This window comes from Oryctolagus cuniculus, chromosome 15, assembly GCF_051225735.1.
Source record: "Oryctolagus cuniculus isolate XC-2025 breed Fujian yellow rabbit chromosome 15, ASM5122573v1, whole genome shotgun sequence".
NCBI classification, from domain to species: domain Eukaryota; kingdom Metazoa; phylum Chordata; class Mammalia; order Lagomorpha; family Leporidae; genus Oryctolagus; species Oryctolagus cuniculus.
This window is the reverse complement of record NC_142881.1, coordinates 27,137,501-27,162,795: the sequence shown is the minus strand read 5'-3', so window position 1 is coordinate 27,162,795 and position 25,295 is coordinate 27,137,501. Positions and strand designations below refer to the sequence as shown.

General features: G+C 48.9%; 2 protein-coding genes across 16 annotated transcripts in view; one reads left to right on the top strand and one right to left on the bottom strand.

The window, feature by feature from the left end:
- Window positions 1–16,253, bottom strand: part of ARL3 (ARF like GTPase 3) — a 38,557-nt gene extending 22,304 nt beyond the window's left edge. The window contains exons 1-4 of one of the 4 annotated variants that reach the window (XM_089314404.1): window positions 16,080–16,177; window positions 9,339–9,431; window positions 8,883–9,026; window positions 2,134–2,250 (exon numbers count right to left, since the gene is read on the bottom strand). In XM_089314404.1, the coding sequence (XP_089170530.1) occupies window positions 2,134–2,250; window positions 8,883–9,026; window positions 9,339–9,341 (264 nt within the window). In that variant the 5' untranslated portion in view covers window positions 9,342–9,431; window positions 16,080–16,177. Of the gene's footprint in view, window positions 1–2,133; window positions 2,251–8,882; window positions 9,027–9,338; window positions 9,432–15,958 lie in introns of all 4 variants that reach the window. The other 3 variants (XM_089314405.1, XM_008270423.5, XM_017348527.4) reach the window with 3 other exon arrangements.
- A 120-nt stretch (window positions 16,254–16,373) lies between these two features.
- SFXN2 (sideroflexin 2) overlaps window positions 16,374–25,295 on the top strand; it is a 22,228-nt gene continuing 13,306 nt past the window's right edge. For 10 of the 12 annotated variants that reach the window (XR_011382300.2, XR_016221960.1, XR_016221959.1 and 7 more), the window contains exon 1: window positions 16,374–16,501. The gene's annotated coding sequence lies outside the window, so the exon portion shown is untranslated. The remainder of the gene's footprint in view (window positions 16,502–25,295) is intronic. The other 2 variants (XM_089314403.1, XM_089314402.1) reach the window with 1 other exon arrangement.

Sequence of the window (25,295 nt, the reverse complement as noted above, 5' to 3'; positions counted from 1 at the left end):
TACTACAGCTACAGGGTTGAGAAGAAACTTCAAAGAGACAGGGTAGAAGTTAGCCGACTAGTTACGAGACTAGTTACGGGGCTACTGCAGTAATCAAGGCATGGTAAGCAGGGGAGGTGGAGAGGAGCAGTCAAGATTAGAAGTATTTTGAAGGTAGATGCAACAGGATTTGCTGATGGGTCAGATGTGGGGAGTGAGAGAAAAAGGAGCCCAGGATGATTCTGGTATTTGTGGTGAAAGGGATTGCCATTTCTTTTCTTTTCTTTTTTTTTTTCTTTTTCTTTTTTTTTTACAGGCAGAGTGGACAGTGAGAGACAGGGAGAAAGGTCTTCCTTTGCCGTTGGTTCACCCTCCAATGGCCGCCGTGGCTGGCGCACCGCACTGATCCGATGGCAGGAGCCAGGTGTTTCTCCTGGTCTCCCATGGGGTGCAGGGCCCAAGCACTTGGGCCATCCTCCACTGCACTCCCTGGCCACAGCAGAGAGCTGGCCTGGAAGAGGAGCAACCGGGACAGAATCCAGCGCCCCGACTGGGACTAGAACCCGCTGTGCCGGCGCCGCAAGGCGGAGGATTAGCCTAGTGAGCCGCGGCGCCGGCCAGGGATTGCCATTTCTGAGAAGACTGTGGGAGGAGCAGGTTTGGGCAGAAGTGGCTGAAGACAGGTTTTGGAGCCGGTGAGGCTGAGGGGCAACGTCAGCATGGAAGTGATGCTCCGAGGAGGACTTCCAGGCCGCGATAACAGACTGGGATGCACCAATGTGGAGGTGGTGACCTACGCCTGAAAACTGGGACTCGGAGAAGCAAAACACCAGGACTGAACTCAGGGGCACCCCAGGCTGGGAGGCTGGGAGGCTGGGAGGTGAGAAGGGAGGAAAGCCATGGCGATTGAGGAGTGGCCAGTGAGCTGGGAGGAAGGGAAGCCAGACAGTATCCCAGAAGCCACGGGAAGGCAGCGTGGCCAGCCACGCAAGTGTGCTGATGGGTGAAGGCAGCCAGCCGTGAAGACCTGGGACTCAGCGCGTGGCAGCACTGCCGAGCCCCACGGAGAACAGGCCGTGAAGAGAGCAGCAGGCAAAACCCTGAAGGAGCCATGCTGTACAGGGAGGTGAGAGGGGGCAGGATCCGGAGGGGCAGCACCAGCACCGTAAAGAGAAGAGGCTCCTTGTGTGTGTTTCTCCTTTTTAAACAACAGACTACAGGATGTGCGCCTGCTGACAGCAACAGCTCAGGAGAGAGAGACACAGGAAGCTCTGTGAGACGCCAGCTGATGCCTATGTTGGTGCTACTACGGATTACCCTCTCTGGTCATGTTAGAGGTTAGCGAAAGTAATCCGCCACTGCTTTCTCCATCCAAGTTTTAGGGTAGGATCATGAGAGTGTGTGGCTGAGGCAGGGGGGCTGGGCCATCCGGAGAACGTGGGGGTGGGGGCAGATGGTGGCGTCTCCGAGCGTGCTGAAACAGCCTTGGGAAAGCAACAGGGAGCTGCGGGCAGAAGTCCTGGCCCTGCCCAAATGAACCACCGCGTCGGGGAATCCCCCACCCACGTGGCAGCTTCTCCTGGACGATTAGTATGACAGGACACTTCTTCCTGACTCTGCGGTCCGCCCTGCCACCCTCACGCTCCCTGCGCTGCTCCTAGCTCAGCCCCTCAGAACTCTGCAGGGCGCGCTGACTCTGCGGAGGGAAGTCCTGAGAGCAGCGGCGCCGGCCCTGCCCTCTTCCTAGGGAGAGCACCTGCAGCTGGTCGGCCGCTCCCGGGCTCATGCCCTCCCGCCTCTCACTCTGGCTTTCTCTTTGGGATACGCATGTTACGTGGCCTTCCTTGGGGTGACAGACAGTGACACGCTCTTCTGCCTTCCCTTCTGCTATCCAAATCACTATGGTAATTCATAAACACTTTATTTCTCCAAGGTGGGTGAGGGCACAACACTGTTACTGGGCGACAGCAAAGCATCATCTCCGAGTCATGGGGAGTCCCTTCTGCGCCTGTGCAGCCTCCCACGAGGCTTGCTGCATCCACAGTGATTCACGCTACGGCAATGCGACTGCTGACAGGAGGCACGGCACAGTGTCCGTGTTCCTGACACGCGGCAAAGAGGACTGTGAGTTAGTGCATCAGAAGAAGTACTTACGAGAATATCAGTGTTTTCAAAATAATTTCTCCAGTATGGTCTGATTTTCCTCTGCCCACCGATGTCCCATACATTCAGTTTAAAACCTTGTGATTGTACACTTTTGATGTTAAAACCCTGAAACAGGCAAAAACATCAAGTTTTAGAAAGCTATAAGATCATAATTCTGACAATGTTACATTAAATATGCGTATTTTTAAGTTCTGAGATACCCTGCCGCATTGTTCATACTGAAAAAGGCTTGCTGTGACATGGAAGACACGCATTTATGCATGCTTATTTCATTGGGGCCACGCAGGCAGTGTTCACAGGGTCTGGGTTAACATGACTTTTCCCATAAAAGAATAAAGTGCCCACCTAATCACTGAGGTAGCTCACTATGGGGATCGTGCTGGTAATCAACAAACAGCACACCCTCTGATGCGTCCCTACATTAGTAAAATTTAACAGAGCCTCACATGTACTCTGATGCGTCCCTACATTAGTAAAATTTAACAGAGCCTCACATGTAATGAACACAGAACAAATGCTAAGTTTAAAAAGAAGCGAGAGCTATAAACCTGAAGGGTTAGATTATCTGGGGGCAGCTGAAAATAAATACCTGCATCTGGAATAAGCAGGAAAAAGAGGGAGCCAAACTGAGGACAAGGTGGAAGGGGCTGGAGGGCTTGGTCAAGTTCTGATACAAAGCCTTCCGTTCTCCACAATGAAGGAGACACTTAGACAGGTGGTCACGTGCCCCTGCTTTAACAGGTGTCTCTGATGAACCCAAAAAGTAGGTATTCATTTTTAAGACAGTTACTTGAGGTGCTGGGAACTCTGTGGAAGGTGAGCAAATCAGGGCCAGGCAGAACTGCCAGCTGGGAGTTAGTGAGGAGAGAGAAACAAATTAACAAGGCCACTGGGGATTTGGAGAGAACGCATTTCATGAACAAGAATTAAAAAAAAGAAAGAAAGAAACACCTTGCAAGAATGATATAGATGATATAGGAAAACCCCAATCACCCACTTGCTGCCAGAGGAGAGGCGTTCCATCCTGAACACCTAGAGTAATGCGGGTCCGCCTCATTGGGCAGCCAGTGAGGACTCCTGCCCAGTGCAGGACGAGGCACCGTGCAACACACAGGAACACGGCCACCCAACTGCCACTGGGAATAAGCCACTGGAGGACGCTGGGATAATGCTGACTACCACTCTGCTAGAATACCAATGACTGAATAAATGAGAAGTTCAAGAACTCTACAGGGAGACTAGCATTGTGGCACAGCAGGAGAAGCTGCCCCTTGTGACACAGGCATCTGATACTGGAGGGCTGGCTCAAGTCTGATCCAGCTCCCCGTTAATGGCCTGGTGAGGCAGTGGATGATGACCCAAGTGCTTGAACCCCTGCCCCCTATGTAGGAGACCCAGAAGGCGTTTGGGCTCCTGACTTCAGCCTAGCCAAACACCAGCCACAGCAGCCATTCAGGGAGTTAACCAGTGGATGGAAGGTCTCTCTCTGTTACTCTGCCTTTCAAATATATAAATCTTAAGAAAACAAAACAAAACAAAAAAACTCTACAGAGATATGGCTTAAGCTTATTGTAAAAGGGAGCTTCACTGGGACACACTGACAAAACTGCTTATGTGTATTTAAAAATTCAACACTCAAAAATGATATTACGAAGGAGTGTTTAGTCTGGGGGTTGAGACATCTGGGTCCCACTCCAGCTCCTTGCCAACGAAGACCCTGGGAAGCAGTGGTAATGGCTCAAGTGACTGGATTCCTGCCACCCTTGTGGGAAAACTAGATGTGTTCCTGGCTCCTGGCTCTGGCCCTGGACTAGCCTCAGCCATTGTGGGCTTTTGGGAAGTAAACCAGCAGATGGGAACTCTCTGTCTCTATGCCTCTCAAATAAAAAAATAATAATTTTTTAAAATTTACTTATTTATTTTGGAAGGCAGAGTTACTGGGAGGGAGAGAGAGAGAGAGGAAAAGAGAGAGAACTTCCATTCTCTGGTTCATTCCTGAAATGCCCACACAGCCCGGGGCTGGGCCAGGCCGAAGCTAGGAGCCTAGTACTCCATGTGGGTCTCCCCCATAGATTGCAGGGGCCAAGCACTTGGACTGTCTTCTGCTGTCTTTTTTTTTTTTTTAATTTTTAAAATTATTTTTTAATAATTTATTTGAAAGAGTTAGAGAGAGAGGTAGAGCCAGAGAGAGAGAGAGAGGACTTCCATCCACTGGTTCACTCCCCAGATGGCCGCAACAGCTGGAGCTGTGCTCATCCGAAGTCAGGAGCCAGGAGTTTCTTCCAGGTCTCCCACGCGGGTGCATGGGCCCAAGGGGTTGGACCATCTTCTACTGCTTTCCCAGGCCACAGCAGAGAGCTGGATTGGGAGAGGAGTAGCTGGGACTTGAACCGGCACCCACATGGGATGCTGGCACTGCAGGCTAGGGCTTTAACCCACTGTGCCACAGCACCAGCCCCTTTTCTGCTGTCTTACCAGGCACATCAGCAGGCAGCTGGATCAAAAGTGGAGTAGTCAGGACTTTTGAACTGGCATTCATGTGGGATGCTAGCATCACAGGCAGTGGTTTAACCTGTAGTGCCACAATGCTGGTCCTCACTCCCCCCCAAAAACTTTTTTAAATGATGTTAAATGTCATACCCAATAATATCTGGTATTTTCTGGAATGAAGCAGGGAATAAATAACAGTAAATTGTTTAAAGGGACCATATGTATCAATTGCCTTGAACTTCTATGAGTTATCAGATCAAACAAATCTAGTAGGAAATTATTCTAGGGAGATAATACTACTATCATGTAGAGATACATTACACAAGCACACACAGACAATGTAGGAAGAGGTTCATGACATGTTATTAAGTAAGCAAAAAGCTGATACAATACAGTGTATCTTTATAAGCCATTAAAATTTTTTAAATATACCCATCATAAAAATGCAAAGAAAATAAACCTGAATGGATACATTCCTAAATGCAACAGCGGTTATGTCTGATGGGGCATTGTGATTTCTAGTTGTTTTTTTTTTTTTTTTTTTTTTTTTTGACAGGCAGAGTAGATAGTGAGAGAGAGAAACAGAGAGAGAAAGGTCTTCCTTTTTCCATTGGTTCACCCCCCAATGTCCGCTGCGGCCGGCGCACTGCGCTGATCCAAAGCCAGGAGCCAGGTGCTTCTCTTGGTCTCCCATGCAGGTGCAGGGCCCAAGGACTTGGGCCATCCTCCACTGCACTCCTGGGCCACAGCAGAGAGCTGGACTGGAAGAGGAGCGACCAGGACAGCATCCGGTGCCCTGACCTGGGACTAGAACCCAGTGTGCCGGCGTCGCAGGCGGAGGATTAGCCTAGTAAGCTGTGGTGCCAGCCTCTAGTTTTTCAATTTATTCATTTATGATTTCTAAATTTACTATAATGAACATCTGTTACTTTTCTAATACAAAACAGAAACACAATAAAAGTGTTTTTAAAGAATAAACACAGGGGCGAGTGTTGTGGCACAGCAGGTTAAGCCACCTCCTTCAACGCTGGGTTCCCATGTGGGTGCCACCAGTTGGAGTCCTGGCTGCTCCACTTTTGATCCAGTTCCTTGCCAGTGCACCTGGGAAAGCAGCAGGAGATGGCCCAGGTGCTTGGGCCCTTGCATCCACGTGGGAGACCTGGAAGAAGCTCTGGGCTCCTAGCTTTGGCCTTGCCCAACTCTGGCCATTGTAGCCATCTGGGGATGGAACCAGCGGATGCAAGATCTCTATCACTCTCTCTCTGCAACTCTGATTTCCAAATAAATAAATTAATTAAAAAAAATAAATATAAAACCCTGATATAATATGAGTCACCAACATACATCCACAATAGAATCGGAACTTTGAGTTCATTCCTTGTCTATAGTGTGGAAATCTTTTTTAGCATGCCTGAGACATGCAGGCCATTGCTAATACTAAAAAAAAAAAAAAAACTAACCCTTCTTTTTCTGGCAGAAATCCTGTCACACTAATATGTGTTTTCAGCCCTTCTAGGCTAGAAGGCTGTAATTTGCTCTTCCTTGTGCTATACATTAAATTTGCTCAGAAGCTGCAAAATTGCTCATTTGGTACGAGTTGAAATGACTTTCCTACAAAGAGCTGAGAATCGGCGCGAGGCACAGGCCGTGAAGTACACATACCCGCCGTGTTCAAACCTGACACTGAGGTCTCATTATGTACAGCATCAGAAAATGCTAAATAACTCTGGTTTTGCTAAAACTTGTAATGCTCAAACACTTTCAAGTGACCAAGACCAATAGGCTATCCCTCTTGGCTTGGGCAAAGGCCACGCTTTCTCAGGATTCCCTAGTGGGAATGAGGTCCAAAGAAGCCTGCTGGGGTTGTTCCAATCACAGTCCATCTTTACCCCTCCTGCTGGGAGCACAGCCACTGCTTTATCCTTTGTGTTTTGCTTGCATGGCCTTAGGAAAGAGGAATGTTGATGAAGCTATATTTTATAAGACAGTAATTGTCTTATATTTAAAAAATGGACAGGTATTTGTAAGCCTGAAAAAATATGCACTAAAATATTGACTGTGCTTTTGGCTTTTTCCTTTCTACTTTCTCTGAATTTTCCCCAATACTAATTTAATAGTCAGAGAAGATAAAGCTATTTTTTGAAAGAATATATAGGTAATTACTTAGATCTGAATGAACTGTTTTTGCAACACACACACATGTATATATATTCTCATTTTTGGTGTTTTAAAAAGATTTATTTATTTATTTGAAAGGCAGCGTTACAGAGAGAGACTGAGAGAGAGAGCATCCATCTGCTGGTTAACTCTCCAAATGGCTACAATGCCAGGGCTGAGCAAGGCCGAAGCCAGAGACCTGGAACTCCACCTGGGTCTCCCACATGGGTGGCAGGGGTCTAAGCACTTGGGCCATTTTTTTTTTATAACTATTTTATGAAAAAAGGATTTATTTTATTTATTTGAAAGGCAGAGTTACAGAGAGGCAGAGGTGGAGAGAGAGGTCCTCCAACTGCTGGTTTATTCCCCAGATGGCCAAAATGGCTGGAGATGGGCCTGTCTGAAGCCAAGAGCCTGGAGCTTCTTCTGGGTCTCCCATGTGCATGGAGGGGCCCAAGGGCTTTGGCCATCCTCCACTGCTTTCCCAGGCACATTAGCAGGGACCTGGATGGGAATGGAAAGGGTGCTCATATGGGATGCCAGTACTGCAGGTGGCCACTTAACCCAATGTGCCACAATGCTGGCCCTTAAATTCTGATTTACGTATGAGGGTACTTCAAAGACTTTGTGAGGACCAGCAGAGTGGTGTAGCGGGTAAAGCCACCACCTGCAGTGCCAGCATCCCATATGGGTGCCTGTTTGAGTTCTGGCTGCTTCAGTTCTGAGCTAGCTCTCTGCTTCGGCCTGGGAAAGCAGTAGAAGATGACCCAAGTCCTTGGACCTCTGCTCCCAGGTGGGAGACCCAGAAGAAGCTCTTGGCTCCTGGCTTCAGATTGGCACAGCTTCAACCATTGAGGTCAATTGGGGAGTGAACCAGTGGATGGAAAACCTCTCTCTCTGCCTTTCCTTCTCTCTGTGTAACTCTGCCTTTCAAATAAATAAATACATCTTTAAAAAAAGAAAACTTTGTGAAAAATGGAACTAAAAGGTAAGTTTGTTTTCGTGCAAAAGAGCTAGGAATCCATAAATATGAGGGGTCTTAGAAAGCTATACAAAATGTATATTATAAAAAAACAAATGCATGGATTTCTTTATCTGCTCATTCATTCCCAAAATGTCCAGAACAACCAGGGCTGAGTCAAGCTGAAGCCAGGAGCCTGGAACTCAGTCCAGATGTCCCATGTGAGTGGCAGAGACCCGAGCACTTGAGTATCACCTGCTGTCTCCCAGGGTGCACATTAGCAGGAAGCTTGATTGGAATCATTGTGGGGACTCAAACTCAGGCACTGTGGTAAGCAATACAGGTATCACTGCCACAACACCTGCCCCATAAACTTTAATTTCATTTTTCCAAAAACACTTTGAAGCACCCTTGTATGTAGGTATATATTTTTAAGATTGTAGAATATACATAACATAAATGTGCTGTTTTAACCATTTAAAAGTGCACAGTTCAGTGGCATTAAGTATATTCACACAGAGATTTTTTCATTTAAAAAAATATGGAGCTGGTATTATCTCCTAGCGGCATAACCTGCCATCTGCAATGCTGGCATCCCATGTCACAGTGCTGATTTGAGTTCTGGCTGCTCCACTTGCAATCCAGCTTCCTGGTTAGGTGCCTGGGAAGGCAGGGGAAGATGGCCCAAGTACCTGGGACCCTGCACCCATCGCCTATGTGGGAGACTGGGATGGAATTTTTGGTTCTGTTGCAGCCATCTTGGGAGTGAATCAGTGGATGGAAAATTTCTCTCTTTCTTCTCTCTCTGCTGCTCTGCCTTTCAAATAAATAAATCTTAAAAAAAAAAACAACCTATATTTATTAAACAACACCTCCACATTCATAATTCTCCCAGTGCCAGTAAGCCCCATACTAAACTAACTTTCTCTATGATTATGGCCACTTGAAATAGCTCATATGAAGGGAATTTCTTGATGTATGTTTGAAATCTGATTAATCTTAGACTGTATAGACTTTTCTCAGAAACAGATCATGGGAGTGGACAAAACTCTATTTCCCACGTGGTCTTTCACACCACGGTTAGCCTCCTTCCCCAGTCACACAGCACCTGGAGGCAGGCAGTGCTCACCTGTGTAGGTGTGATGTGGCTGATGTCCTCCGATGCAAGCTGCTTCAGAAGGGTGGTCTTGCCAGCATTATCCAAGCCCAGGAGAAGGATTCTCACCTCCTGGTCCGGTGCACTTTTCAATTTGCGCAAAATTGAGAGTAAGCCCTTAAACAACCATGAAGGAGAGAGATTACTTTAGGGGCACTGGTTTTGACATTACTGGACATCAGAATGACTTCTCCTTGAAAAACGTTCTTGGTTATGGAGAGCTTATGTCATTATTTTCCACTCTAATGCCACTTAGTTCATTTACTTGCTCCTTCCAAGTGTTGGCAGACACACTACGGTAAACTCAGCAAGTTAATAAGCAGCCTGGCTTATTCCTGCTCCTCCTCTTAATCCAGCTTAACAGTCACCCCAATTCTCCTGTGAGTGCGCACTACTACCCACTCTGTTTTCCTGAAAACCTTTACTCACCATAATTGATTTTGTATTTTTTCTTCTTCACTAGGGTGAAATTTCTCACGGGTAAGACTGACAGCTTCTGTCTTCCACAGCGCATGGCACTTACTAGACAGACAGCAGGTAACAGCTATCAAATTCAACAGAATCACCCACCCGAGTCAAGGCAACATTTTCAAGCACTTAAAGATTGTAGCTGAGCTCTCTATGTAAGACTATCTATTTCAGTTCATGTTTTAAGACTTCATTCAAATACTCCATCATAGTCTAACTTTCACAAGAGCATTTCAGGCTACACACATGCTATACAGATTACCTGGGTTTTTCAGATGAAAAATCGGATACAACAGAGAAACTGAGGAATTGGAAAGGGCATTCATGAAGAGAAAAACATCCAGATATAACCAGAGTATTTCTGAATAGTCATCTAACATTTCTGTTGCTTTTTTATTTATTATTTTTATGGATGAAAATAACCCACGTTGCTTTTTAGCTAGCCACCGAGACAATTTTTATGTGATAGTTATTTGTTTTGTCCTGCAGCTGACAGTCGAATGAGGCATGGCTGCAACAAGCCTCAAAGAATCCCAGAGTTGAAAGGGCATATAATCTTATCTCCCAGCCAGAGCAGAAATTCCTTCACGCTGAGTCTAACAATATATAAAATGGCTGTATTTGTTATCCACATGGCAGCAGGCAACGATTCAAACCAGTTTGTTCACTAAGATCAAACAATACTTCTGTGAAAGAATCCTTAACAATTAGGTCTAGGGACAATGATATGCAAATACACATAATTATTAAGAACTCCTTTCTGCCTGGAGGCTCCTTGTTTAGCACTTGAACTACTGTATTTGTACTGACTTGCTGAGGGCCGCATTAACCTCGCCAGCCTTCAATCATTCCGGCAGCAAAATGAAAGGTTGAGTTTAAGATAGAAAGACAAATTCTATGCCCAAATATTTAGGGGAGGAGACTGGATGGACTGGAAACAAACACAATATAGGCAGGGCTTTTTGTCTGTTGTTTCACTTTAGTTTCCAATCTCCTCTAGCCTTGAATACTTTGACACCATTCCTTCTTTCTCTTTTTATTTGTTTATTTATTTTTTTGACAGGCAGAGTGGACAGTGAGAGAGAGAGAGAGAAAGGTCTTCCTTTGCTGTTGGTTCACCCTCCAATGGCCGCCGCGGCCAGCGCGTTACAGCCGGCACACCGCGCTGAGATGGCAGGAGCCAGGTGCTTCTCCTGGTCTCCCATGGGGTGCAGGGCCCAAGTACTTGGGCCATCCTCCACTGGACTCCCGGGCCACAGCAGAGAGTTGGCCTGGAAGAGGGGAACTGGGACAGAATCCGGCGCCCTGACTGGGACTAGAACCTGGTGGGCTGGTGCCGCAAGGCGGAGGATTAGCCTAGTGAGCCGCGGCACCATTCCTTCTTAAAACTGTATTTGTAGGCCGGTGCCGCGGCTCACTAGGCTAATCCTCCGCCTGCGGTGCCAGCACACTGGGTTCTGTCCCGGTTGCTCCTCTTCCTGTCCAGTTCTCTGCTGTGGCCCGGGAGTGCAGTGGAGGATGGCCCAAGTGCTTGGGCCCTGCACCCCATGGGAGACCAGGAGAAGCACCTGGCTCCTGGCTTCGGATGGGCATGTTGCGCCGACCGCAGCACGCCGGCCATAGCGGCCATTTGGGGGGTGAACCAACAGAAAGGAAGACCTTTCTCTCTCTCTCTCTCTCTCTCACTGTCTAAGCTCTGTCAAAAACAAACAAACAACAACAACAAAAAAACCCTGTATTTGTAAGAAGTCTCCTGGGCTTCCATTTGCAATCACTCATTTATAATACCACCTTTCAGAATAGTTACAATTCTGAGATCTTCAGAATGATACAAAGAACAGGGAAAACACAATGCACTACTCATCCCGAGTGCCTGATTGGATGTGAAAAAAAAAAAAAAGGGTCCCATTATCTCTTAGAGTAAATCCCAAAAAACTGGAACGTATTAATACATTAAATGACATACAGGTAAAATCTTCTGAGTCACCCACAAGTGAAGAAACTGTGATGAAGATCTGCTTTCTTTCTTTTTTTGACAGGCAGAGTTAGACAATGAGAGAGAGAAAGAGACAGAGAAAGGTCTTCTTTCCATTGGTTCACCCCCCAAATGGCTGCCACTGCTGGCGCGCCTGCACCCATCTGAAGGCAGGAGCCAGGTGCTTCTGGTCTCCCGTGTGGGTGAAGGGCCCAAGCACTTGGGCCATCCTCCACTGCCCTCCCGGGCCATAGCAGAGAGCTGGCCTGGAAGAGGCCAACCTGGAAGAGGGGCAACCGGGACAGAATCTGGCGCCCCAACTGGGACTAGAACCCGGGGTGCTGGTGCCGCAGGTGGAGGATTAGCCAAGTGAGCCGCGGCGCCCACCTAGATCTGCTTTCTAAGCTTGATGTTTTGGGTTCTCTCTCATGTAACTTCTCTTTTTAAAAAAACATCAAATAAAATACTCTTTTCTGCAGGCTAGGATTTTCAACACAACTCATTGTATTTGAAACTGCATAATTAAAAGTATCATTTATATTCATCTTATTTTTTTTTTTTTTTTTTTTTGACAGGCAGAGTGGACAGTGAGAGAGAGAGACAGAGAGAAAGGTCTTCCTTTGCCGTTGGTTCACCCTCCAATGGCCGCCGCGGCCAGCACGCTGCAGCCGGCGCACCGCGCTGATCTGATGGCAGGAGCCAGGAGCCAGGTGCTTTTCCTGGTCTCCCATGGGGTGCAGGGCCCAAGCACCTGGGCCATCCTCCACTGCACTCCCTGGCCACAGCAGAGGGCTGGCCTGGAAGAGGGGCAACCGGGACAGAATCCGGCGCCCCAACCGGGACTAGAACCCGGTGTGCCGGCGCTGCAGGCGGAGGATTAGCCTAGTGAGCCGCAGCGCCGGCCTATATTCATCTTAAAAGAAAGGGAGAGAACACAGCCCAGAGGTTAAAGCAATCATCCTGACTGCAGAGAAATTTTACTAACCTAATGGCCCAGAATACTATACGTCTTCACTTCTAATTGGGAAACAGAAAGTTTACGTGCTTCACCTATAGGTGAAATTACGGAGAAATGTAAAGTTCTGCTAATATTTTCTTGCAGCAAAATGCTAAGTGTCATGTCAAGCATGGCCTAGGGATACAAATGCAATGCAGCAGGCTACTAATCCACCTACGGAGGACAGGGGCACACAGGATTACCAGGTGTGCTAAATAGGGCTGAGGACATTTATAGATGCCAGGGTTCTGTCTGAAAGGTACAGAGTAAGCTGATTCAAGAGAGGCTGAATGGAAGGGAGCAGAGTAAGTCTAGGAGCATTCTGCCCTTCCATCCGTATACACCCATGCTCTATCTTAAATGTCCAACCAAGGGAGACAGCCGTTAGAAGTTAAATTTATCATTTGCCTGAGCTTTGCAGTATAAATTAACTTTACAAGTTTTATTCTTGGTCAAAATATCCATTCATTATGGGTCATCCTATTAGACAGCCATAATGTACCCCAAGTACAACAGTGAGCAAAATGGACAGGACCTCTATGCAGGATCCACATTCCTCCGACATTAAACAAAGGCAGTAAGAAAACAAGAATTTCAGTTAATTGTACGTTGTGTGTCACTAGCATGGGTGTTTACAAGTTATCTGCACCCTGGTGGACGGAAGTGGTCTGACTCAGCCACAAGCATTTAAACTAACTTTTCTACAAGCAAATCATGCCTCCAGACATTTTATCTGCCTTAAAATCAGCTTAAACTCAGCTACTGGCAGAGGCATGGCACGCTGACCTAAAATGATGCTACAAACTAGGTCACTCAAAGAGAATGGAGTGGTGGAGGGGGACAGGGATGTGTTGGAGTATGGAAAATGAGCTAACATTTTACATATTGAAATTACAAAGCCAACTTTCAAAGACGGCCCCTCGCAATGACTAACTTAAGTGGAACTGACCATTTTTACTTACTTATTCTTACTTCTTTCAACTTCTACAGCTTTGAAAGGGAAAATCTCACTGACATTTTGTCATCTTTCTCATCACCACTCTACTAAATAACAACACAAGGTTTCCCAGGCATCTCCTCAGCCAGGGTGGGCCTCACTAGGAGGTTCAAGATTTCAGATTTGTCTTCATTCAACTTCCCTCTCCAAGCACACACAACCTGGGGCATCTTTTCATCTAGGAAATGGGAACAGCAATAGACACACCCCCCAAAAAAATGCCAAGAGCATTAAATGAAGTAACAGATAGAAAGCATGCCACATGGTAGGCACTCCCAACAGTAGTTGCGGGCTTTTTGTTCCTTAACTGACCATTTTCAGACCAGAAAACTTAAACACTGCTGGGAATAAGCTTTCAGTGTTGAATAAGCTTGACAACTGCCCCAAGCTCCACAGGGGTGGAAAGCAATCCCCAAATAGCTACTGCATGGAGTCACACAGTAAATAACAGTGATTAGTTATGTGCTAAGATTACTGTCATCTTGGTACTTCTTCAAGAACTTGGTATCATAAGGCAAGAGTAATGCAGCTGACTCTAAATGTTCACAGAAACCAATAATGGTTGCAGTAACCTGAATTTTTTAAAATATATCAGTTGATACTACGGCTCACTTGGCTAATCCTCCACCTGCAGCACCTGAACCCCGGGTTCTAGTCCTGGTTGGGGCACCGGATTCTGTCCTGGTTGCTCCTCTTCCAGTCCAGCTCTCTGCTGTGGCCCGGGAAGGCAGTGGAGGATGGCCCAAGTGCTTGGGCCCTGCACCCCATGGGAGACCAGGAGAAGCACCTGGCTCCTGGCTTCGGATTGGCACAGTGCGCCATTTAGGGGTGAACCAACGGAAGGAAGACCTTTCTCTGTCTCTCTCTCTCACTGTCTAAGATCTGCCTGTCAAAAACAAAACAAAAAAGCTCCAAACCTGGAATTCACTTTTCAGTTGTACAGTGAAGCATGGGGCTCCTGGGGATACCAGATGTGACATATTTAATTACATCACTGACCATTTAAATTCAGTGTTCTACTTCCAATCCTAAGAATAGCTCACTCTTTAAGAAATAGACAAAAAAAAAAAAAAAAAAAAAAAAGTGTATTTGGTAACCAGATAAAGAATCCAGAATAATTTGTTCTACTTTCTTATTGTTCATTTTAAGAAAAAAGGAAGAGACAAACCCCCAATCTGTTTTGATTATTGACAACAGTGGTATACAACAGTGTTGTGTACACACTGTCAATCTGTATACAGAGCCAATGTGCACCTGGTGCGGTCCTCGATAATGACAAATCTCACTCTCTGGTGGTTTGACATGCCTTTTTTTGTTTCAATTTTAGGAATTTTCTGTGTAAATATTTATGTTTGCACTCATAGGTTGAGAAAAACCTAGCCTTCAAGTGGATTGCTCATGTATAAATGATTACTAAAAAGAAAACACTTGCAAAAATCTGTTTAGCCTGAGGTTTCAAAAGCTACAAATGTAGCAAGTGCGAAGTGTGATGGCAAGGTCAGATCAAGTAGCTCTGCTTTGGGAGCGATATGACAATGTTAAATCAACTGAGGCTCTTTCTTCCTATCAAAATTTACTCAATGGATAATCGACCAAAGGGAAACATGTACTCTCTCCTCCCGGTCATCTGGATTTTTCTTACTTCTTAAATTAATAGTAATGGTTCAACATTCGAAAGGTCAGAAAGGAACAAGGGGGCAGGGTGGAAAGTTACTGCAAGTTTCCTTTACTGGATTTTTTGCACTTGGTAAACCAACCAAGCTGCTCCGAAATCTTTAACAAATCGATTTTTCTACGACTAGCTCAAAAGTCACTCAATGCCACCGCACAGAAATCAACAAGGAACTGTCAAATCCATCACACAAAAAGTGCGATTTGTCACAGCCTTAATTAGGGTTGACAGAGGAAACGCTCGCCCCACTCACGCCTATTCTCCAGTTCTAGCTTCCCTCCCTCATTGCCAGAGGTGGGGTTGGAGACCCCACGTGGGGATCAAGACCTTGGGGCCCGGTGTGGCCACATGCAAAACGGGGTTGCAACAGGTTTCCAAGGAGATGGTAGGGGCCGGGAAGCCAATTTGTTTCCATCCACACAGATTAAGGACTGAACGAATCGTCGGTCATCAGCAACCGGATCTTGTGGAACTCTGAGCAAATGAATAAATAGCTCGGGTTTGCAGAAGCGCCCCCGCCACGCAGCCGCCGACACTGCGTGGAACCCACCAGGCATCCCTTCCAACTGCACCTCGTTTTGTCCTGGGAATCGGACCCCGGGGGCCCAAGCCCGGCTACCGTCCCCCGGCGCCGCGGGCCCACCTTCTCCCCGCTGCGGGCCCGGACCCCGTCCTGCAGCGCGAGGAGGCCGAGTCCCAGGGTGATCCAAGCCTGCGTGCGGAGGCGGCTGCTCCGCAGCTCCCCGGATCTGCCCTCATCCCTGCCACCAGGGCACTGATGGAGCCTGGGCTCGGTACCCGGCCAGCCACCAACTCTGCCAGCCCCTTCCCCAAGCCTCGGACCCGTCGCAAGCCCCGCCTTCCTCCCTAAGCCCAGGCCTCCCTTCTGGGCCCACCCTCGGGGCTTCCCGCCGCCCCTCAAAGCGAATCCAGAACCCACACTGCAGGCTGAGCGCCTTCCCATCTCCTCCTCGGCTTTAAGCGCGGGGCTCCGCCCTGGGCCTGGAGCGGGGAGGGGGGTGATCGGCCGGGTGCAGAGGGGCCCGGGTCCCCACACTCACCATCCTCCCGCCGAATCCCTCCTCCTCCTCCTCCTCCTCCTCCACCTCCTCCTGCAGCCTCCCCCGTTACCAGGGGCAACTGCCGCGGCGCCGCCCCCGACGTCCCTCGCACGCACAGCGGAGGAGCAAAGCCGCCGTATTGGGCGGGGTCCGGCTTCGCTTTCTCCAAAGTGCGCAAGCGCGCCGAGGTGCCCGCCCCTGCGCGGGCGGGGTCGCTGCAGAGGGGGCTGGAGACCCAGGGAACGGCGAAAACTCGCCCACGTGGCTGGCGGGAGCCTCCCGGTGCCTGATTGGCCAGGAGGAGGGGCGTGGGCGGGCGAGAAGGCGGTCCCTTGGCCCTGGCAGGCGGAGCACCCCGGCCGGGCTTGCAGCGGCTGGCTACATCTGGCGGCGGCTGTGGCAGGCATCCCTCTTGCGGCCAGGTAAGGGGTCTTGAGCGGAGGCTGCCCAGCGGTTTGCAGTCGCCACATCCCGGGAGGGCTGGGAGTTCTGTCCTGACTCCGCCTGCGCTGGGCTGGGGTGGGGGCTAGACTTCTACCTGCAGAAGCCACGTGGTTCAAGGAGTGGCCTAGAGCTGCTCGCAGATGCCACTGCTCGGATTCTAGCTGCCATGGAGCGCCGGGCAGAAGGGTGGGGGGTTAGGGGCTGTGCAGTCGTCTCCACAGGGAGTCCCTGCGGGTGAAGGTTCCTGGTCGGAGGGCCGGGGGCAGCCTCCTGACCGCTCTAAACCCCGAGCTGGGACCTGGAGGCAAAAACGGGCCTGAACTTCCCTTCAGGGGGCAGAGAGACGGGTTCTGGGTGAGCTGGGAAGCGCCGCCCCCACCCCGTCCGTGTAAGTCTCAGCACGTGCATTAGTGGTAGGCCCGCATCTCGGCACACTGCGGTGGACAGTCTGCCCTCATGGAAATGTCGCCTTTCCTAGAGAACTGCTTTTCACCGCACAAACCCAGAAATTGATTGTTGCAGATGGCGAGTCTGGACTTGGACCGACTTGGACACACTTGTTTACTTTGCTCCTAAACACAGTTGTTCAGGTGGGAGGGACACATCACAGATGGAAACCAAGAGCTTTTGGAGAGCTGATAAAGTCTGGGGGCAGATGATACATCTGGAAGCTTGCTAATGTGCGTGTGTGTGCCTGTGACCTCAGCGGTTTCTAGTGAGGGTAATGTGAATTATGAATATTATCTGTCAGATGCATAGAGCATTGCCTGCCGCAAAGGAAGCACTATCTAAGGGCTTACTTTGCTCTTTTTTAAGAGAAAGAACACCTAACCATTGGTTCACTCCCAGAATGCGCAAGATGGCCCTGGGTTGATTGGAAGCCCAGAGCCAGGAACTCAATACAGGATTCCCACCTGGGAGCTAGCTGGAGTCGAAAGCCAGGGGCTATGGTGCAGTGGGTTAAAGCCCCAGCTTGCAGTGCCGGCATCCCATATGGGTGCCGGTTCAAGTCCCGGCTGCTCCAATTCCAACCCAGCTCTCTGCTGTGGCCTGGGAAAGCAGTAGAAGATGGCCCAAGATCTTGGGCCCCTTCATCTGTGTGGGAGACCCAGAGGAAGCTCCTGGCTTTGGATCAGCTGCAGTCATTTGGGGAGTGAACCAGTGATAGAAGATCTCTCTCTCTCTCTATTTCTCTCTCTGGCTCTACCTCTCTCTGTAACTCTTTCAAATAAATAAAATAAAATCAAAAAGAAAGAAAGCCAGAGCTGGGAATTGAACCCATGCACTCTGATGTGGGATACAGGCATCCCAGCCTCTGAGCTAAGTGTCTGCCCTAGGGCTAGCTATCAATAATTTCATCTAGGGTTTTGGACTTTTTTTCCCTACCAGCTGGATTCTATGTCTAGTTAAGATCATTAGAATGAAGATATTTTTCCTGAGTGGTCTTTAACTGTTTACACATTCAACTAGAGGTTGTTGTATTTTATTTATTTGTTTGTTTTATTTGAAAGCCAGAGAGAGAAGTCTTCCACCTGCTGATTCACTCTCCAAACACCCTTAACAGTTGGGGCTGGGCCAGGCTGAAGCCAGGAGCCTGGATTCAATCTAGGACCCCCATGTGAGTGACAGGCACCCAAGTACCTGACCCATCCCCTGCTTCCTCCCAGACTGGACATTCGTAGGAAGCTGGAATTGGAAGCAGAGCCAGGACTTGAACTCAGGTTCTAATATGGAATGCAGGCATCCCGATGATGGTTTAACCCCAGTGGCAAATATCCACTCCCAAAGTATTTTTAAAACACCTGGGGCTTGGTGTTGTGGCGTACCAGCTAAAGCTGCCACCTACAACACCTGCATCCCATAATGGGCGCCATTGAAGTCCTGGCTGCCCCACTACTTATCCAGCTCCCTGCTAATGTGCCTGGGAAAGCAGAGGAAGATGGCCCAAGTGCTTGGGCCCCTTTCCCACATGGGAGACCCAGTGGAAGCTCAGGCTCCTGGCTTCATCCTGGCCTAGTCCCGGCTGTTGTGGCCATCTGGGGGAATGAACCAACAGATGAAAGATCTCTTTCTGTCTGTGTTTTCCTCTCTCTCTCGGTGTAAATATGACTTTCAAATAAATGAATCATTTTTTAAAAATCAGCTACGCGCATACCAGCTTTAGATTTTTGGAGCAAAGACGCAGTTCAGAACCTTGACCCAGGAGGTGCCAGATGAATGAGTGCTTTGGGGCATGCACCCCTATGATCCATCATTTTTAGGTGGCTGGCTCTTTTGTGAGAAAAGCGAGGCAGGTTTCTTTCAGGTTGTCAGGCGCCTAACGTCACAGCAGCCTGGAGCCAGGTGAGTGTTGGCCAGCATTCCTGGACCCACTCTCATGTCCATTGGGTTCTAGGAAACCGTGATAGGAATCTTCATCCATCTCAGTCAGTGGCCTTTGGTCTGACTTCAGAGTCTGGCAGCCTCGCGCCTATAAAGACATCGTGGGTCCCCATGCCCTTCAGCTGTGACCTTCTCCAGTGCTACAGGGCAGATATTAGTCAATCTTTGTTTTCATTTCCACCGTGTTCCTAGTGGAACTGTAATGCAACAGAAGTAGGGCTGTCTGGGACACGATGGTAGCCTTTTCTTCCTTCCTCGCTCCCTCCCTCCCTCCCTCCCCTCTCTCTTTCTTTATTTCAAGATTTTTAAATTTTATTTGAAAGGCAGAGTTACAGAGATCAGAGGCACAGAGAGAGAGAGAGAGGGAGAGGTCTTCCATCTGCTGGTTCATTCCCCAGATGGCCATAAGGGCTGGAGCTGTGCTCATCTGAAGCCAGGAGCCAGGAGCTTCTTCTGGGTCTCCCACGCAGGTGCAGGGACCCAAGGACTTGGGCCATCTTCCACTGCTTTCCTAGGCCATAACAAAGAGCTGGATTGGAAGTGGAGCAGCCAGGACCTGAGCTGGCGGCCATATGGGATGCCAGCACTGCAGACAACAGCTTTACCTATTACGCCACAGCACCAGCCCCCTCTTTTTTTATTTTTTAAAAGATTTATTTTATTTATTTGAAAGAGTTATAGAGAGACAGAGAGAGAGCAAGGTCTTCCATATGGTGGTTCACTCCCCAAATGGCTGCAATGGCTGGAGCTGAGCCAATCTGAAGCTAGGAGCCAGGAACTTCTTCTGGGTCTCCTACGTGGGTGCAGGGGCCCAAGGACTTGGGCCATCCTCTGCTGCTTTCCCAGGCACATTTGCAGGGAGCTGTATTGGAAGTGGAGCAGCTGGGACTTGAACCGGCATCCTTATGGGATGGCGAACCTTCAGGCCTGGGCATTAACCCACTGTGCCACAGCGCCGGCCCCAATGGTAGCCTTTTTTAGGGAAGGCTAGATGCGGCTTGTGCGGGAAGACGGAGGGAAACCGTGTAGGAGAACTTAGAGGCCACACGTGCCTTCGTACAGCAGGGTAGAATTTGCGGCTTCATGAAATAACCTGCTCTTCTTCTGAGCAAGGCAGTTCCCGAGTATGACTTCAGAGAGGAGCCAGGAGAACCCAGGCCTCTGCTGGAGGGCATCTCAGGCAGGCAGTAAACGTTTGTAGAGGGCATATGAGAGATGCAGCAGGGAACACTAGACTTGGTCCTGATGCCCGTGAACTTTACAGTCTGTCGGGGAGGCCAGGTAAATGAGTGACTGTAAATGGCAGGGAGCCGGCAGTGCTAACAGCCCAGCATGCTGCAAAGCTCCGGGTGCCAGAGTACTTATTGCAAGGACTTGGTGCCCTGCAGGAGTCAGAGAACTGTTCCCGTTGGCGGACAGCGGATGTTGGGGGGGCAGTTCCAGACAAATAATCGAGTTGTCTTTTTGGTCTTGTGGTTTGTATAAAATAAGGACTGTTCTGTTTCCATCCTGACCCCAGTAAGGAGGGCAAAGATTCTTGCATCATTTAGCAAATGATTATCGTGGTAGAACTTCCATGTGGGAGACAGTGGACTTTGCAATGCTGACTTGAGGTAGGTGTGTGTGTGTGTGTGTTGGGGGGGAGCATAGCATTTTGCTCGGTCAGGCTGTCCCCAGCACCTGTGAGCCCAGGGTTGTGTAAGCCAAGGCAGAGTGACTTGCTGGTCAGCCAGACTCCCAGCTTCACATAGAGTCCAGGGAAGCCAATTCTTTACCTCTTCCCACTCCTGGTTCAGTTAGAACTGAGACCTATGCCTGAGTCTTTTTTTTTTTTTTTTTTTTTTTAAGGTTTATTGATTTATTTGAAAGGCAGAGTTACAGAGAAGCAGAGACAGAGAGAGAAAGAGAAAGAGAGAGAGATATATATCTTCTATCTGCTGGTTCACTCCCCAAATGGCTACAATGGCTAGGGATGAGCCAGGCCAAAGCCAGGAGCCAGGAGCCAGGATCCCCTTCCAGGTCTTCCAAGTGGGTGCAGCAGCCCAAGCACTTGGGCCGTCTTCTGCTGCTTTCCTAGGCACATTAGCAGGGACCTGGATCAGAAGTGGAACATCTGGGACCTGAATCGGTGCCCATGTGAGTTGCTGATGTCGCAGGTGGCAGCTTTACTTGCTGTGTCAAAGCACCAGCCCTGGTAAGTCCCTTTTAAGAAAAAAGAACTGGGGCTGGCATTGTAGTGTAGTAGGTAAGGTCGCTGCTTGTAGTGCCCACATCCCATATGGGTGCTGGTTTGAGTCCCTGCTGCTCCACTTCTGATCCTGTTCCCTGCTAATGTGCTAGGGGAAAGCAGCGGAAGATGGTCCAAGTCCTTGGGCCCCTGCACCCATGTGGGAGACCCAGAAGCTCCTGACTCCTAGCTTTGGCCAGGCCAAGCCCCAGCCGTTACAGCCATTTGGGGAGTGAACCAGTGGCTAGAAGACCTCTCTCTTTCTCTCTCTGCCTTTGTCTCTGCTTCTCTGTAACTCTGCCTTTCAAATAAATAAATAAATCTAAAAAAAAAGTGGCTTACCCTCATCATATAACTTCCTAAATTCCCTTCCACCCTAACTAAACATCTAAAAACTAGGAGTGTGTGTTTACCCTTAGTGCTTCAAATGCCCATCTTCGTTCCCAGTTCCAGCTCCTGACTCCAGCTTCCTGCCTATGAAGACCTTGGGAGTTGGCAGTGATGGTTCAAGTGCTTGGACTCCTGCCACTCACATGGGAGACCAGGATGGAGTTCTGGACTCCTAGCTTTAGCCTGACCCAACTCCAGCTCTTGCAGGTGTTTGGGGAGTGAACCAGTAGATGGAATCTCTGTATCTGTCTCTCTGACCCTGAAGTAGATAAGTGAGTAAATCTAGAAAGTGACCATGGCTGTCTCCCCACTCTCTTTGGCTTTTCTTTCTCATCTTTTGGGCCTTGTTTTTCTGAGCTTGCTTCATTTGTAGTGACTTCACAGATTCTGTTTAGTTTTGTTAGATTTATTTATTTGAAGGACAGAGCAATGGAGAGAAAGTGATCTTTCATCTGCTGTTTCATTTCCCGGATGGCCACAACAGCCAGGTGTGGGCCATGTGAAGCTAGTCTCCTAGTCTTCCATGTGCATGGCAGGGGTTCAAACACTTGGGCCATCCTCTGCTGCCTTCCCAGGTGCATTTGCAGGGAGCTGGATCAGAAGTGGAGCAGCCAGGACTCAAACTGTCACTCTGATATGGGATGTCACAAGGGGCAGATTAACCCATTGCACCACAGCACCTTCCCCACTTCCTCAGGGTTTGTCCTCAGAGCTCTACTCTTCCCGTTCTCACTGGAAAATACTACTTAATTACCTGATGCTGCTGACTCAATTTTTTTACTTCCAACCCAGTCCTTTATACTTTCTTTTTTTTTTTTTTTTTTTTTTTTTTGACAGGCAGAGTGGACAGTGAGAGAGAGAGACAGAGAGAAAGGTCTTCCTTTGCCGTTGGTTCACCCTCCAATGGCCGCCGCTGCAGCCGGCGCACCGCGCTGATCCTGGCAGGAGCCAGGAGCCAGGTGCTTTTCCTGGTCTCCCATGGGGTGCAGGGCCCAAGCACCTGGGCCATCCTCCACTGCACTCCCTGGCCATAGCAGAGAGCTGGCCTGGAAGAGGGGCAACCGGGACAGAATCCGGCGCCCCAACCGGGACTAGAACCCGGTGTGCCGGCGCCGCAAGGTGGAGGATTAGCCTATTGAGCCACGGCGCCGGCTCCCTTTATACTTTCTTTCAAGTTAGAATATCCAGTTGGGGGCCAGTGAGGTGGCTTAGTTAATTAAGCCACTGCCTACAACACCAGCATCCCATATAGACACAAGTTTGAATCTTAATGGCTTCACTTTTTTTTCAAAGAAGAGGAGCAGCGGGGACTAGAACCGGCATCCATATGGGATGCCAGCACCCCAGGGCGTTAACCCACTACACCACTGCACTGACCCCTATTTACTTATTTTCATTTTTAATAACTTTTTAACTTAAAAGGCAGAGAGACAGAGATCTTGTACTCACTGACTGACTTCCCAACACCAGCAACAGCCAAGGGCTGGGCCAGGTTGAAGTCAAGAGCCAGAACTCCTGGGTGAGCATTAGCAAAGCTGGGACTTGAATCTAGCATTCTGACATGGGATGTAGCCATCTCAAATGTCTTAACTGCTATGCCAAATGCCTGCCCCTGAGAAAATCTTTCATTATTTTATAAGATTTATTTATTTATTTGAGTCAGAGTTACACAGAGAGAGGAGAGGCAGAGAGAGAGAGAGAGAGAGAGAGAGAGAGAGGTCTTCTATCTGCTGGTTCACTCCCCAGATGGCCACAATGGCTTGAGCTGCGACAATCCAAAGCCAAGAGCCAGGAGTTTCCTCCGGGTCTCCCACGAAGGTGCAGGGGCCCAAGGACTAGGGCCAGGCTGTACTGCTTTCCCAGGCCACAGCAGAGAGCTGGATCGGAAGTGGAGCAGCCAGGACTTGAACCGGCGCCCATTTGGGATGCCGGCACCGAAGACGGCGGCTTTATCTGCTACGCCACAGCATTGGCTCCTGTTGTATAATTACTTATTTACTTATTTGGCAGAGAGAGAGGGAGGGAGAGAAATTGATCTTCCATCTACTGATTCCCCCTCCAAATAGCTACAATGGCTGCTGCTGCTCCAGGCCAAAGCCAGGAGCCCAAGCACTCGGGTCACCTTCTGCTGCTTTCCTAGGTTCATTAGCAGGGAGCTGGAGTGGAAGCAGAGTCACTGGGACTCAAATAGGTGCTCCAGCATGGGATGCCGGGTGTCACGGTAGTGGCTTGACTGGCTGCATCACAACACTGCTCGCTGAGAAAACCTTTAAATCAGGAACTTGCTATGCCACTGGGTGCTGTATCAGTGAGGGTTCGATCAGAGACGCAGAATCAGTAGATTGTATCTATCTCCCTATTACACACGTAAATCTAGAATGCACTCACTACAGGGACTTGGTGAACTGGCTTATGCGATCGTGGCAATGGACTGAGCAGGCCTGACAACAGCAGGGTGGGCAGCCAGGAAGAGACAGTCCTAGAGGGGAGGGGAGCTTCGCACGGGGTTGAGTCTCAGCCTTGGGGGGCCTGGCCCTCACTGAAAGGGCTTGCTTCTGTGTGAGTAAGCCAGGCCACCCAGCATAAGCTCCTTTTTGATTAACTTAACACCAACCAATTAGGGGGTTAATTATATCTGCAAAGGCCCTGCACAGCAACACCTAGATTCATGTCTAAGGAATAAGGTACCTGTGTGCTGTACCCGGAAGCACCCCAGAGAGGGAATCCTGGGAGTCTTGTTTAGCCTAACCACGGGGAAACATCACAAGTATGTAGAGTAAAACCCAGGGCTTCTCACTTGGGCAATGGGCACTGAGATAGAGCACAGAAACATAGGCTCTAAGAGATAACACAGTGAGCTTTATTGTCCTTCATTGAATTGCAGGTTCCTTGGAACTTTCTTAAATCAAACAGGCTGTCTACTGTCTCGAGCCCTTTCCAAACACTGTTCCCTGGCCAGATGTTTTTCCTTCCCCAACAGCCAGCACTGGTTCAGGCCAAAGCCAGGAGCCAGGAGCTTCTTCCTGGTCTCCCATGTGAGTGTAAGGAACCAGGCACTTGGGCCATCTTCCGCTGCTTTCCCAGGTACATTAGCAGGGAGCCGGATCAGAAATGGAGCAGCTTGGGCCAGTGCTATGTTGCAGCAGGTTAAAGCCCTGGCCTGAACCACCGGCATCCCATACGGGCGCCGGTTCTAGTACTGGCTGCTCCACTTCCGATCCAGCTCTCTGCTCTGGCCTGGGAAAGCAGTAGAAGATGGCCCAAGTGCTTGGGCCCCTGTACCCACGTGGGAGAGCTGGAAGAAGCTGCTGGCTCCTGGCTTCGGATCAGCGCATCTCCAGCCGTTGTGGCCATCTGGGGAGTGAACCAGCAGATGGAAGACCTCTCTCCTCTCTCTGCCTCTCCTCACTCTGTGTAACTCTGACTTTCAAATAAATAAATAAAATCCTTAAAAAATAAGTAAATAAAGTAAAAAAATAAAATATCATATTAAAAGATTTTGATCCCTCCTCTGGGTGCATCTGGGTTCATTTAAGCCCACCTTTATTTTCTTTCTTTTTAAAAGATTTATTTATTTGAAAGACAGTGACAGGGAGAGACAGAGAGAGAGAAAGAGAGCAATATCCAACTGCTGATGCACTCTCCAAATGCTAGGCTAGGGCTAAGCCAGGCCACAAAAGTGGCAGGAACCCTAGTACTTGAGCCATTACCTACTGTCTCCCAAGTGCATTAGCAGGAAGCTGGATCATATGCATGGAGTAGCCAGGACTTGA